General features: G+C 41.0%; 1 protein-coding gene across 2 annotated transcripts in view; it reads left to right on the plus strand.

Moving 5' to 3' along the window:
- The window catches only part of LOC107598784 (phosphatidylinositol 4,5-bisphosphate 3-kinase catalytic subunit beta isoform-like), a 126,218-nt gene extending 113,054 nt beyond the window's left edge, over positions 1–13,164 (plus strand). The window contains exon 24 of one of the 2 annotated variants that reach the window (XM_016290214.1): positions 12,149–13,164. In XM_016290214.1, coding sequence (XP_016145700.1) covers positions 12,149–12,280 — 132 coding nt within the window. In that variant the 3' untranslated portion in view covers positions 12,281–13,164. Of the gene's footprint in view, positions 1–6,359; positions 6,492–12,148 lie in introns of those variants that run through there. The other variant, XM_016290215.1, reaches the window with a different exon arrangement.
- The last annotated feature ends 3,073 nt before the right edge of the window (positions 13,165–16,237 follow it).

A 16,237-nucleotide genomic window follows, 5' to 3' on the forward strand; every position in this document is an offset into this window, starting at 1 on the left:
TTAACAGTGACTTACTGCCACCTACTGGCGCTTTTAATTTCACATTTAAAGTATCTTTTCATTTTCATTTCAAATATCAGTATTCAACGTTTTATGTGTAAATACTTCTAAATGCCACTTCAGGTGCAGCTTATGTCTGGATTGCAAAGATGAATTTTGTTGATACTGATTTCATTTGCTTGGTTGCCAAAATGTCTTATTATTCTTATTCACAAGTTAAATGGAAGAATTTGACACAAAAGATAATGCACACTTAGGCCTATAGAAATGGCTTTATAAAGGCAAAAATGCCCATAAAAGGTAAAAATCAATTAAAACTTATTGGAAAAGATTAATTTCTATCTGACCACCACACAGAATATGAAGAATATCAAAAACATTAGGAGTCAGCTGTCCACGAAAGTCCTTAAGATACCAGCATGATAACACACTCAATCAGTTGAATGACTCCATGACTCACTCATTAAGTGACTTACTGCCACTTGCTGGTAGTTTAGTTAAGAAGTATGTTGAAAAGTATGCATTTTTCCCCTCAACATTTCTTATTTGTATATTCATAAATGCATTTAAAACATTAATCTCATAACATTATTTATTGCAGTTGTAATTATTGTTATTTGCAGTGTAAATTATTTAATCTGACTGGTAGCAACCCGATAGTGTATATTGAATTTATTGATAAATTGTAATAATTTGACATGAAAAATATCTAAATACATCTGTAGCTAATCAGCTCATGGGAAATATGAATAATTAACCATAACTAGTAAGAAAAGGTTTTCCTATGAATTAATTAGTAGAATAGTCCATTTCTCCTGTGCATTTGTACCCCTTGTTTCTGGAGAAAGCAGAATGAGAGCCGGCTCGCATTCCACAAGGTTGTAAATGTATCGGGTTACCATGAAACCAGGGTCTTGTTCGGCGTCCTGGGGTGTTACAAAGTATTTGTGAAATCTAGCTAACAAAATATATATTGTGTGTTGGAGTGGTCCAGACGCTACACATCTAAAAAGGTTAAAAATAGGCCTTTGTAAAGGTAAATAAAAATATGCAGATTTAAGTATGTAAAAGCTGATAGAACACTGATGAAAATATTGCTTCAGAATAAATAGTTGACTACACCAAAAATCTCAGTGATGCAGTTATTTTGCAGGGATATTTTGTATGGAATATTGTCTGTTGACATGAAATAAATGCCTAAATGGGGCAGAACGCTCAATGTCAACTTTCAGCGTCCTGACGGGGCAGAGTAAATTCTTCTGAGGGAGGAAGCGCAGAGAGTGTAATGACCCATGCCCTGAATGGAGTAGAGAGCACCTTAGGTATATAACCATGCCTCTGTTTCAGGACGACCTTAGAGTCGCCAGGCCCGAACTCCAGGCAGGTAGGGCTCACAGAGAGTGCTTGTAAGTCTCCCATTTTTTGACCAATGCTAAAGCTAGCAGCAGAGCGGTTTTCAACGACAGGGACCGAAGGACCCTCAAAACAGTGGACAGGTCCCACGTAGAGACAGTGAGAGGGGATGGGGCGGATTCAGCCTCCTAGCCCCCCTCAGAAAACGGACAACAAGGTTGTTTCTGCCCACCGACTGGCCTGCTATAGGGGCATGAGAAGCCATTATAGCCGCTACATAGACCTTGAGCGTGGATGGAGAGCGGCCCTTATCCAACAGCTCTTGCAGGAAGGACAATATCACTGATACGTCACAGACAGATGGGTCCTCGCTGCGGGTTAAGCACCAGGCAGAGAACGCCGACCACTTAATGGCGTAGAGGCATCTTATAGACTCTAGAAATAAAAATGTTGTTTAGAACACACTCTGGGATGCTTGCAGGCTCTCGTCGAGTGGCCAAAGATGCAGAGCCCACAGCTCGGGCTGGGGGTGTCATATCATCCTGTTCGCCTGAGCGAGGAGATCCCGCCTCAGGGGAATAGGCCATGGGGCTGCTATGAGCAGCTGCAACCGCTCTGATAACCAATGCTGGTTTCTCCAGAGCGAGGCCACCAGGAAAACCTTGCGTTCATGTTCCCTGATTCATCTGATTACCTGTGGAATCAGGGCGATCGGGGGAAAAGCATAGAGAAGGAGGTTGAGCCAGTCGTGGGCCAACGCGTCTTTGTCCCTGGAATAATAAATTGGGCAATGAGAGTTGTCTTTTGAGGCGAAGAGGTCCACTTCCGCCTTGCCAAAGATCTCCCAAATTTTTTGAACCGTCTGCGGATCAAGCATCCACTCTTCTGAGGGGACATTGCTTTGTGACAACATGTCCACTCCTTGGTTCAGTTTGCCCGGAACGTGCACTGCTCTCAGCGAGCGCAGGTTGAGCTGAGCCCATTCCAGGAGGCGCTCAACCAGCACAAAGAGGCGCCTCGAGGAAAGCCCTCCCTGGCGATTTATGTTGGACACCACAGTCATGCTGTCCGAGTGGACCAGAATGTGGTGTCCCCTCAGGTCCGGTAGGAAGTTTTGACAGGCCCGACATACCGCCAGCATTTTGAGGCAGTTGATGTGAAGACCATCCTCCGCTTTCAACCAGTGGCCAAAAGACGGTTTTCCTTCGCACAGAGCTCCCCAACCCAAGTTGGAAGCATCTGTCAAAACCACCTTTCTCCTGCAGAACATTCCCAGGGCAACGTATTCTTCCAAAGGGTCAGGAATATTACAAAGGCCTGGTTTACCCTGATAAGCAGGTGTCCGTGACACCACGCATGGGTTGGAAACCGCGGTTTCAGCCAGTACTGAAGGGGACGCATACGAAGCAGGCCCAACTGTAGCACTGGAGACGCTGCAGTCATAAGGCCCACCATCTTCTAAAAATGCCTTGAGAGGGCGAGAGGCACCGACCTTGAAGGAAGCTGCGAGCTGCTTGATGACCAGAGCCCGCTCTGTTGCGACCACCGCTCTCCTTTGGGTTGAGTCAAACACTGTTCCCAGGAACCGATACTCGTTGGCTGGGGGACAGTGCACTCTTGGCAAAATTGACCCTGAGCTGGCTGAGGAGGAGGGCTCTGTGAGATAGTGACTCCGCCTCCGACTGGGCCAGAACGAGCCAGTCGTCGAGGTAATTGAGAATGCGGATTCCCTTCTGTCTCAGAGGGGAAAGAGCCGCATCCATGCACTTCGTGAAAATGTGTGGAGCCAGGGACAGTCCAAAGGGCCACTCCCTCGGAGGCGAATCTCAACAATCGCCTGTGGTGGGGGGCTATCTGGATGTGAAAGTAGGTGTCTTTCAAGTCGAAAAAAGAAAAGAACCAGTCCTCTGGGCGGATTTGCGAGAGGATCTGCTTAAGTGTAGTCATCTTGAATGGCCGTTTCATGAGGGCCGTGTAAATTTTGACAGCAAATTTTGATTTAGTTTTAGTCACAGTCTTTTGACTAAAATGCTTTTTAGTTTTAGTCATATTTTAGTCATCTGAATTGTTTTTAGTTTGAGTCTAGTTTTAGTCGACTAAATATAAGATTTTAGTTGACTAAATCTGCAGCAAACTTAGTCGGCTAAAATCTAATGGGTTTAAGTTACAGTGCATATATTAAGCATTTCTCTAAAATTTCCAAACTCATTATGTAGGTTTGATATTAAGGTTTTATAGTGATAGACATTGATTTAACTGCGGTGACACACAACATGCCTTTGTTAAAATTAAATAAAACCACTTCTCATAAAGAATAAGAATATGGTCTTTTTTTAATGAAATACCAATGGTTATATAGGCTAATTATGCATTCTTTATAACAACTTGTTTACCATATTCTTCATTCTTTCAAGCAGACATATTTCTATAAATAAATTTAGATTAATCTTTAGGGCTACTAAAGTTTTTCAGTCAAGAGCAGTGCATGATTTTGTCTTTCTTTTGTTGCTTGATTAACATCAATAACTTGGACAATAGCAACTAAATTAGGCTGCCATCCCTTTAAAACCGAATGCACAACTGCAATGGATGCAATGTACTGATACACGTTCTCCCTGCTGTTTACATTCACTTTTAAGATATAATCAAAAAATGTCGTTGACGAAAATTATGATGTAAATTATTCGTCAAACGAAATTAACACTGATGAGGGCGCGATTCAGGCATCTGAGATTGAGGATGGGCCACAGGCCACCATCTTTCTTGGGGACGAGGAAGTAACGGCTATAGAAGCCTAACTCGCTCTGAGTTGGAGGAACCATCTCTATGGCTCCCTTTGCCAGCAGATTTTTGGCAGGATGTGTGCGTCCTTGCTCTGAACCGAAGTGGGGACCACCCCGTTGAAACGTGGGGTCTTCGAGCGAATTGAAGTGAATAGCCTCCCTTTATTATCCCCAGAACCCACTCTGACACTCCGGGGATGGCTTGCCATGCCTCGGCCTGGGAAGTCAGGGGTTGGATTGGTTAGAGTGCCTGGTCGCAGCAAGGGGACACAGTACTCTTGAGAAATGGAAGAGGAAATCTTCTCTCTTTTTGAAAATGTTTGTGTTTTAATCTGCCCGCTATAAAAGTGGATCGCCGCTTGGGCACTTGAACGGGCCCAGAGTTTGCAGCAAACACATCGCTGACTGCACCCGGAACTGGATGGGGTGATTGGCAGCTTAAGAGAGGCAGCTTGGGGGATGGTCTGGCTGCAGCGAGACTTGGCCCCCTCCTCTTTCTGTCCCATAGATCAAGACGATGCCTGAAGCGCAGGGTCCAGCACTATCTTGGGCCGGGATCCCTGGCGCTTCGGATACGGGTAGCGTTTGGCCGAGTGGGAACGTCGACGAGGCTCAGGCTTGGCTGGCTTGGCAGTGGCGGCAGCCGCAGGTACAGGCTTTGCGAGCTGCGGAGTCGGCGCAGACTAGAGGCAGCTGCAGAGCTTAGAGCATTTGGGCAGGAAGTGTCGCATGGCTTGGGATGACTTTTGTGCCTCTGTGAAACACTCATCCAGCTGTCATCCAGCAGCTCGTCATCACTCTTACCGAACACGACATGAGCTCGCTCGCATCAGAGCGCTGCGATTCCCCTGCCCCTCTGCTTTTTCCTCACAGGCTCCTGGGAGGAAGAAAGTGGGAGGGAGCGAGGGGCGGAGTTGCTCTCTGAAAAGAAAGCTATCCGCGAGCGCAGAGGTGAGACTCATGTTCTCACAGTGGGAAGTTTCCCCAAACAGGAAACGCAGTCACGGTGGCCGTCATCGGTGTGCAGGGGAGACCTGCACACACTGCAATAACGGTGCGGAATTTGAAACAACGCCGCAAAAATTTGCTCTTAGAAATTTGCTCTTAGTTAGGATCGCCGGATGGCGGCAGGGGAAGCTGGACCACTGATGTGCGGCACGAATCAGCTGAGCAGAGAGGTCGCTTTTCCACTGCAAGGCGTGTCAGCGGCGAGCAGGCTCTTCAGTCAGCGGAGATAAGCAAAGAACGTCGTCGTCGCTGAAGGAGAAGAAATCCTGAATCCTTATATAGCCAGATGGCCCTGCCCATTCTGGCGGGCTTTGTGGCCATAGGTTCGTGCAGCACCACTGCTGAGCCATTGGTTCGCTTTTTTAAGTGTACTGCACGAACCAATGGCCGTGCAGTTACACTGCGTTATTGAAAAAGGCTTCAGTTCAGAAGATAAAAGGGCATTTTCCCATAGCGTTTTAGCAGACGCAGTACAAGTGAAGTATCGATAGGGAACCCAGAGTTTCTTACGGTCTCCTCCCCCTTTTTAAAGTGTGAGCGATGCTTAAATATCTCATTCATTCATTCATGCTGCAAAATTGCTTTTCTTACTGAGTATTTTTGTCTTATTTCAAGTGCAAATATTAAAAAAATTCTTAAGTTAAGATGCATTTTCTATAGATGAAAAATTATCTAGATATTTAGTCTTGTTTCCTGGGGGATTTTCCTTTTAAGTGCAATTTACATAAAATGTCAAATTTTCCTCCATAGGGTAAGATAAATAATCTTTATGCAAACCGAAACAACAATTGGCTATTTTTAATTTCTTACCTCATTGGCAGATAATTTGCAAAATAAGAAAAATTCACTTAAATTATTTTTTTCCCTTCATGGAAACAGTACTAAATACCTTATTTTATTTATTTATTTTTTACACCGTATTCACAAGCATATTTATTTGAGCGGTACCATTTTAAATGGTAGTTTTCTTCAAAACATCAGAGATGCAGAGGACATTTTAAGTCCTATATGCAGATTTTAAGGAAAGTGTGCATCGCTCTCACACTCTTTCTGAGATTTTTTTCCTGGGCACAAATCCGTCAAAGAGGAGTTTCACAGGACTCTAGGTCAGTGGTGTAGATATCGGTTTAAATGAGGCTAATCTGATAAATGACGTTCTTGATAACATCTTTCTGTGATCTCTGGAAGTAACCCAATAATCAAAATTTCCTTCAGGATTTCCAGTGTGGTTGGATGTACTGATGACAAGCATATATTCCCATCATCGCACCTTCTGAAAATGAATCAGATTACTGTATGGAATGGAAGGATGCCAGATGGAGGGGTAGTATGAGATATATGCCGTAACCACCACCTCAGCTGTTGAATAAACACAAATTATTGACAATTTTTTTTGGTCATCTTTATTTCCTAATACAAAAGCAACAGTTATTATTTTTACTTTTGGATTTTAAAATTCTTCCAATACTTGACCATCTCCTCTTCATCTGTCAGTGATGCTGGTGCTTGCTGTCGACTGAGTACAAGTCAGTAGTTAATTTTATCAATTTAATTAAGAAATGTAACAGGTTGGATTAGAGAATATTATCTGGAAAAAGCTGCAGCGCATTGAAATAGACACTGAATGAGACACCGGCAGCCATATCACCCTGTAGCCCAAGACTGGTTGCCCACTGAAGCTAAGCAGGGCTGAGCCTGATCAGTACCTGGATGGGAGACCTCCTGGGAAAACTAGGTTGCTGCTGGAAGAGGGGTTAGGGAGACCAGCAGGGGGTGCTCACCCTGTGGTCTGTGTGGGTCCTAACGCCCCAGTATAGTGACGGGGACATTATACTGTCAACAAGCACCGTCCTCCGGATGAGACGTTAAATCGAGGTCCTGACTCTATGTGGTCATTTAAAAATCCCAGGATACCTTTCGAAAAGAGTAGAGGTGTGACCTCGGCATCCTGGCCTAACAATCCCCATGTGGTGGGCGTTCTGGCGCACTGTGGCTGCCGTCGCATCATCCAGGTGGATGCTGCACACTGGTGGTGGATGAGGAGATCCCCTCTGACAATGTAAAGTGCTTTGAGTGCCTAGAAAAGCGCTATATAAATGTAATGAATTATTATTATTATGAATGATATTTAAAGGGGTCATATGATGTTGCTAAAAAAAACATTATTTTGTGTATCTGGTGTAATGAAATGTGTTTGTGGTTTAAGGTTCAAAAAACACATTCTTTTCCAGATACTGTACATTATTGTTTCTCTTCTATGCCCCGCCTTTCTGAAACGCGTCGATTTTTACAAAGCTCATCGGTCTGAAAAGCAAGGTGTGCTGTGATTGGCCAGCTATCCAGTGCGTTATGATTGGCCGAATACCTCAAGTGTGTGACGGAAATGTTACGCCCCTACCATATTGTGATGATGCCCTGTCAGGCCGGAGCGATGATTCAAAAACATGAAAACCCATTATAAACGAGGCATTCGTTGCATCCAGTGGGGACATAATTATGGATTACAATGACTTACACTGTCTTTTTACACGTTGCGTGTGCTCTCGGTAAACATAAAACCATGTCTGCATTTGTGATCAGAGAAATGACAAATGACAAGCCCTACTCTACACTGCCCAAAAAAACTCGCTTTAAATATAAAAAATAGAAAATATAAAAACTCTTTAAATATAAAAAACGTACTTACAGTCTATGAGTCAGAACAGCCGGCATTGTAGTCTACTCTACCAGGATCAGTAAACAGTCCTCCATAAAATGTGCTGCACACATCTGAATATTTGGGTTGAAGTGTTCTGGAACAATGTTGTAAATACAACTTAACCACCGTCCTCCATAAAATGCGCTGCACACATCTGAATATTTGGGTTAAAGTGTTCTGGAACAGTGTTGTAAACCGCATGTGCCTCCACTTCGTCCACAGTGAAAGCCGATCCGGCGATCCACAGCACAAAGTTGTTGTATTTCCTCAGCAACCAGCACGGATCAGCTCCAGGCATGACGAAGCAGATATCGTCCTCTGCTGGCCAGAAGGAAGGCCATACAAAGTAGTTTCGCTTTCACAACGAAACACAGTGCCTTCACAATATGGCGGCGGCAACAACAATACTACAGCGAGAATAAAAATTACGTCTTCTTTGCGTGAACATTTGGGCGGCGTTAGGCAAATCTTCCCAGATAGTGACGTAGGTATGTGGGGGCGTGTTAGAACAAGCCGTTTTAGGTAGGTGTGGCTGACTCTGAACTTTTATAAAGAATATCTCTTTGGATTTGAGACTTTAGTCTTTGCAACTTTACAGATCTTCTTCATGCACCAAGAGCTTGTAACACTCCAAAGAGAAAGGAAAAATTTAAATCACATCATATGACCCCTTTAATTTCAAATGTCTGTAAAGTAGCCTAATTCAGCCTACATCTATGAACCTTTCATGCTTAAAGCTTTAGCTTGATTTAATTTTTTTATACTTCATTTTTAGCTGCTGCCACGTTCTAGTTTCTTTTTTCTGTCCTTTTCCTTTTTTGCCATGGGATAGCATTAAAATGAACATTAGTTCAATAATTTAAATTTTTCACCTCTGATATTATAACAGTTATTAAGTTATTAACAGTTATTAAGAATTAAATTAAATATAAAATGTTAAATATTAAGAACCTGTTGCCATGGTGAATTGTAATTTCATGACTCCACTGATCATGGGCCCGTTTTTTCGTACGTCGCTAACTCCGTTAGCTGGATTTGATTGTTGACGATTTGGCATGATCTTGGATTGTTTGGTTCTTCGAAGCTCATCTCGGAGTTGCTGTCATAGCAACAGGTCCGTAAGCTTAAACCTGCTCGGGAGCAGGCTTATTTCAAGTAAACAGGATTAGATTGCATCTTTTTAAGCAGAATTGATATTTAAAATCTGTCCGCTACTTTATTACAAGAGTACCCTACTAATCCAGGGACAATAATTTAAAATAATAATCATTAAAAAATTTAAAGATAATATAATGTTGTGTAGTGTTTAATTAGACACAGCCAGTTTTACTCACTGAAAGATTTATTCGTCATAAAATTATTACTTTATAATTGTATTCGAGTCTTACATACATGCTATACAGATAATGTAGAGTCGTGCATTAATTTGAGTGATGACAGCTATTATGGGAGTGGCTTGATGGAGCGCAGGAGATACAGATAACATGATCTTGACCCTTAAGAAACTAATGCTGTCACGTAGCATCTGTTAAAATATAAAATTAAATTAATTGCTAATTACTACATTGAAATAAAAATGTAAAGCCTGTACAAATATTAGAAATTGTGAATATAAATAATTGGGAATCATGTAAAAAATGTAAATAAAATTAAAAAAACAGTGCACATTTCATTTATCTATTATAACATTTATGTAGTTTTGTTCGCTTGGCTGTTTCCTTATAAAAGTCCAAAAATTTGTCAAGTTTTTCGTCAGGTGTCTTTTTTAATTATATGATGTCATTACGTTGCTGTCTTGCCGCCAGCCAATAGCTGCATTGCTGATCGTGGTTTCGAGTATCGATACATAGCCCCTTTTAAACCAACGCGCAATTATCTCAGATCTCAATCCAGCCATACTAATCATCAACAACAGGTGCGTTCGAAGAACCGAATTAGCCCGATCCTGATTAGCGTGATGATATCATCTTGGATGTGACATTTCATCTCGAATAAGTGACATACGAAGAACGGGCCCCATGACTTTTCATAGTCGTGGTGCACTCGTTAAACTCTGAGTCAACATACTCAGAGTTGAATGAACTAAGACAATTCAGCCATTCTGAAACCGAAAACTCAGTTTCCCATCTCACGGTAAGTCAACTCAGAGTTCAAGTTTAAACTCCGAGTTGGTTGAACCTCCTTATTGAAACGGGCCCCTGGTTGGGAACCACTGTTTTTAGTGTTCATATTATTAAGCAGAGATATGCATCTGCATTTGAATATCAACTACAAAGATTTACTCAAACATTCACTCCACTCCTCTGATCCTTAAATATTAACCAAAGCTAAATCAAATTCGTATGTGGAAAAACCTTGCCGTACTTAATGTACCTGTAACGTGGGAGGCGTGACAACGAAGTGGGGATCCAATTGCAGACTTTAATAACAGAAAGCATGGTCAAAACAGGCAGAGTCCAGAAATGGCAAACACAAGGCAGAGGCAGAAAAGTAATCCACAAACAGGCAATGATAATAAGCAGGCAGTAAATAATCAAGAACAAGGAAACAAACCAGGGTCAAAACACAGGTAGGGGAAAACTAGAAAAACATTCAATAACCAGCGATGAAATAGTGTGTGTGTGCCATTCTTATAGTGTTGGACTGATGAGGTGATGAGAGACAGGTGATTGCAATTGATGATGTGTCCAGGCAAAGGGTTATGGGAAATGGAGTCCGGGGTGAATGGTAAAGAGTACAGGATGAGGTGCCCTCTAGCGGAGCTTGTGGGCACTCCAGCTAGAGATCGTGACAGTACCTCAGTATGTAAATTCCTTTAATCATAAATACATTAGTTACTCATAATACTATTATTTATTATATTAATACATGATACAATTAATATTTTTTTCTTTTTGTTCTAGCCGTTGTCCTTTCAACTGTAATCCATACTATCTTGGCTTTATGTATTCAATTTATTATTATTTTTTCGTTCCTCTTCTTATTTTCACTAAAATCCACCCCTAAAGATATTATTTTTATTATCTTCTCTCTTATTGTTTCCGCCCTTGCTGGCAGGGAGGTTGGGAGGGAGAAGAGGGTAGGGAAAAAAGGTGGTGGAGGAAGAGAAAAAGCTATTTTCTTTGTAAAACTTTAGTTTATTTACCTGTCATGTTTCTCTATTTGTTTTATGCTTTTGAGTTAGTGTACTGCAAAAAAGAGACTGAGAACAGAATTAAATCATTATAACATAAGTTTAGGTCAATGCATAGCTGTGTTAAAAGGATTGTTCACCCAAAAATGAAAATTAGCCCATGATTTACTCCTAGGTGTATATGACTTTCTTATTTCAGACGAATCCAATCGGAGTTATATTAAAAATTGTCCTGGCTCTTCCAAGCTTTATAATGGCAGTGGGCAGGTGTTTCTGTTCAACAGTTCTAAAGAAGTCCAATAAAGTGCATCCATCCGTAATAAAAAAGTGACTCACACGGTTCCGGGGGGTGAATAAAGACCTGTAGCGGATCGACGCGTTCTTGTAAGAAACATATCCATATTTAAAACGTTATAACCTCTTTTCTGTAGTTTGTGCTAACTGTCATACATGGAAGCCGTTCCGGGCGGATGACGTAGGATGTAAGCGCATGCGCTGGTGAGAATATGCTAGTCTCGCGAAAACCAACGTTTGTTTACAGGAGCAAAGGAAGCAAAGTTTCCTTACTTTAGCAAAGGAAAACCAGTCTCCTCTTGGCTTATATCGAAATCCTCTGGCATTTTACTTTACAAATCCTCATTTTGTACTTCTAATTCGTGACCGGTGTTTTGTTTTGTTCTCTCCTCTCTGCTTCCGTGTTCGTCACTTCTCACTGGCGCATGCGCTACGCATACGTCCTACGTCATCCGCCCGGAAAGCACAATTTTAGCGGAAGCTAGAGATTACAGTTTATAAAGTTTTAAATATAGATATTTTTCTTACAAAAATGCATCGATTCGCTACAGGAGCCTTTATTCTTTTTTTATACACTTTTCTTATACACTTTTTTTATTACGGATAGATGTGCTTTATTGGACTTCTTTTGGACTGTTGAACAGAAACACCTGCCCACTGCCATTATAAAGCTTGGAAGAGCCAGGACAATTTTTTATATAACTCTAATTGGATTCGTCTGAAAGAAGAAAGTCCTATACACCTAGGATGGCGGGTGAGTAAAGCATGGGCTAATTTTCATTTTTGGGTGAACTATCCCTTTAAATGTAAAGGTAAAATAAAACAAAATATAAAATAAAATAAATACATAATGTTACCAGCTGTATGTTTGTCTTTCAGGACTCTCTGGCATTAGGTAAAACTGATGAGGAGGCCCTCAAACAGTTCCGGCAGAAGTTTGATGAAGCTCTGCGAGAGAGTTGGACCACCAAAGTCAACTGGATGGCCCACATTGTGGCTCATCCTTCATAAACCGAGGGAAACACAACATCAGGCTCCAAACTGAAGGGTTCACCATAAAGCACTATTATGTGCAGAAAAACTGTTTACAAAAATGAAATACAACTTATTTATGATCTTGTGAAATTGATGGCCAAATTGCATGGATCTAAATGAGTCAGGAGTCTGCAGGAATAATTGAAAAGAAATTCTAAGCTTCTACGCTTTTTTTATTCTGTTGAATATCGACTGCCTCTGACCACAGGAGAACCATACAAAACCCTGACTTGACATTGGATGTAATTGCCTTATACAAGGTAACAAAACAGAAAATTTCAGCTTTTTCTTCCTCCACTGAAAAACCCATAAACAATAAATAACTCCAGCATGTCCTTCTAGAGAGAAACGGGAGTCCCTAAACCAAGACACAGCAAGGCAAGTTTTGGCTATTCAGAAATAACGTGTTTATTGTACAAATATGTTAATGTATTGAGACTCATAGACTTGAAAACGGACAAATCAAAGCACAAGCTCAGAGAAAGTGCATCTTATACCAAAAGGTAGACGTGCCTCACTGCACAAGAAACTTTTTCTTTAGATTTTTTTTTTACTATGTGCCAGACTACTTTATTATGAGGAATAGTCTTAAAAACACTGGAATCATGTTATAGGTATAAATATTTTATGAATTTTAAATGTTGTAATAGTAAAGCACTGTTCCTATATACCACAGTACTACTTTATGTATAGCAAAATTTGCTGTAATTAAAAAAGTGGGGTGGCTTCATACACAGATATTCATTGATGATCACTTTGAACAAACGCTGTGTAGATGAAGGACCTTCCTCAACGTCCCTCCTCTCCTCTCTGTGTTGAGCAAAGCTCATGTAGTTTGTTCTTTGGTGCTAGCCATAAAATATATCCCAAATCTATACGTAAGCACAGCATTGTAGCCAAACCCGTTGCTCATTTTTGGTGCCTGTTATTTTAAGAGTAATTCACAAATTTATAAGGGCTTACTATATGCCTGCATATCAAAACTCACAATTTCAAATGCCTATTCACCTATCTGCACAAAAGACTCAGAGGACCAAAAAGGGGAGGTTAAACTGTTATGACAGCCACTGTCTAATGACAGCTCAGACAGTAGTAATCACTGTTTAATGCTATATTGTAAAGCACAGAGAGTAATTATCAATGTTTTTTTTTTTACTACACATAACAGGCTGTCTCTAGTGCTGCTTCTCTTTTTGGCTGTGTGACTAGAGATGTATAGATGCACTGAGCATGTTATTTTTACACTGAATATCTGTATGTGTGAATGGGAAGAAGGACTGTGTACTGTGATATAATGAAATTATTAAGAGCAATGCAAAGATTCTAGGAACAACATTCCAGAGAATTATGAGTTCATTCCCTGTGCTGTTATGGTACATGAGAGAATAAGATCTGCGTCTATCAAATAAATTTCATTTTATACTAGAACAGGTTATACTCTTAATATCCATTGGCCCTACACCTTGTGCTATATTAGGGGGTGTCTCGATGCCTTGGTGCAATATGCAAACATGAAAGGGCAACTGTAAACCTATTTTGAGAGTGTATGTGTGTGCGCTCATGCTGCTGTATGTTACATTGATGACCTTTGATTTTACTGAAACTTTTAATACAGGCTTTGCTCTGTCTTGCCCATTTTATAGAAATACTATTAAAGTTGTTTTCATTGAACCCTCCTTTTTAATTTCAATATGATTTAGGGGAAAAAATCTTGAAAAAAAGTTTTAAAATTTGGTCCAAAATAAAACTTCAGAAGACACTTGGATTAAACCACTGCATTTAAGGATTAGGTTTATGCAACCAGTCCTTTTTGAAACTTCTAGACCCCATCAGCTTTCAGCATGAGGGTAAGTAAATTATTATTTGAGTGAATTGAACTAGGCACTTTTAAAGGGTAGTTGCATATATCATAGAGACACTGGTTGTCTCTACGATATATGCAACTACCCTTTAAAGGAACACGCCACTATTTCTGAAAATAGGCTCATTTTCCAACTCCCCTAGAGTTAAACAGTTGAGTTTTACTGTTTTCAAATCAATTCTGCAAATCTCCGGGTCTGGTGGTAGCGCACTTAGCTGCAGCTTAGCATAGATCATTGAATCTGATTAGACCGTTAGCATCTCACTCAAAAATGACCAAAGAGTTTCGATATTTTTCCTATTTAAAACTTGACTCTTCTGTAGTTACATCGTGCACTAAGACTGGCGGAAAATTAAAAGTTGTGATTTTCTAGGCCGATATGGCTAGGAACTATACTCTCATTCCGGTGTAATAATCATGGAACTTTGCTGCCGTACCATGGGTGCAGCAGGCGCAATGATATTACACAGCACCTGAAAATAGTCCCCAGCTAGGTAACTTCCAACATGACCGGCACTAAGTTTGTGTAGTTGTAGAGTTGTATATGAGTAATATCATTGCGATATATACAACTCCCCTCACTGGGGATCTGTCTCTGGGGCTCATCTAGTTCTGATCTCCGCTGACATTCAGGGCTGTAGAGGTCCTCTCTAGGTGCTGATCCACCATCTGGGCTGGATACGTACTGGATCCGGGTGACTGCAGTGACCATCTGATCTGGATACAGACTGAATCTGGTGGCTACGGTGACCTCGGAATAAGAAGGAAACAGACTAATATTAGCGTAGATGCCATTCTTCTAACGATGTAGCAAGTACATCGGGTGTTATGGGAAGTGCTCCCGGTTCCGTTTGTCCTAATTAATGCAGCCTAGAAATTTAACGGATTTGAATATTAGAAATGTGTTAAGTGCACAGTCAAGTGTGTAAGCCAGGTTCAAGAGATGGGTCTTTAATCTAGATTTAAACTGACAGAGTGTGTCTGCCTCCCGAACAATGTTAGGTAGGTTATTCCAAAGTTTGGGCGCTAAATAGAAGGATCTGCTGCCCGCAGTTGATTTTGATATTCTAGGTATTATCAAATTGCCAGAGCTTTGAGAACTCAGTGGACGTGGAGGACTATAATGCAATAAGAGCTCATTCAAATACTGAGGTGCTAAACCATTCAGGGCTTAATAAGTAATGAGCAAGATTTTAAAATCGATACGATGTTTAACAGGGACCCAGTGCAGTGTTGACAGAACCGGGCTAATATGGTCATACTTCCTGGTTCTAGTAAGAACTCTAGCTGCTGCACTTTGGACCAGCTGGAGTTTGTTTATTAAGCGTGCAGTACAACCATCCAATAAAGCGTAACAATAATCTAACCTTGAGGTCATGAATGCATTAATTAACATTTCTGCATTTGACATTGAGAGCATAGGTCATAATTTAGATAAATTTTTTAGATGGAAAAATGCAGTTTTACAAATGCTGGAAACGTGGCTTTCAAAGGAAAGACTGCTATCAAATAGCACACCTAGGTTCCTAACTGATGACGAAGAATTGACAGAGCAGCCATCAAGTGTTAGACAGTGTTCTAGGTTATTACGTGCTTTAGGTCCTATAATTAACACCTGTTTTTTCAGAATTTAGCAGTAAGAAATTACTCATCATCCAGTCTTATTATATCGACTATGCATTCCGTTAGTTTTTCCAATTGGTATGTTTCGCCGGGCCATGAAGAAATATAGAGCTGAGTATCATCAGCATAACAGTGAAAGCTAACACCATGTTTCCTGATGATATCTCCCAAGGGTAACATGTAAAGCGTGTTTGTGCGCTTGCGCGTGCCTCAAAAGAGGGCTTACAATGACTTACAAAGATACATAACAGCTACAAGTGTATGCACTACTTGCTTTATACAAGCACTATATAGGATAAATCACTATACAGGATTTACAGGAGTTCGCACACTGGTCTCAGGTCGTAAAAACGCCAAAGCGCAGTGCCCTTAACGCAAAGCTAACACCATGTTTCCTGATGATATCTCCCAAGGGTAACATGTAAAGCGTGTTTGTGCGCTTGCGCGTG

The sequence above is a fragment of the Sinocyclocheilus grahami genome, unplaced genomic scaffold, assembly GCF_001515645.1.
Source record: "Sinocyclocheilus grahami isolate Dianchi unplaced genomic scaffold, SAMN03320097.WGS_v1.1 scaffold256.1, whole genome shotgun sequence".
NCBI classification, from domain to species: Eukaryota; Metazoa; Chordata; class Actinopteri; order Cypriniformes; family Cyprinidae; genus Sinocyclocheilus; species Sinocyclocheilus grahami.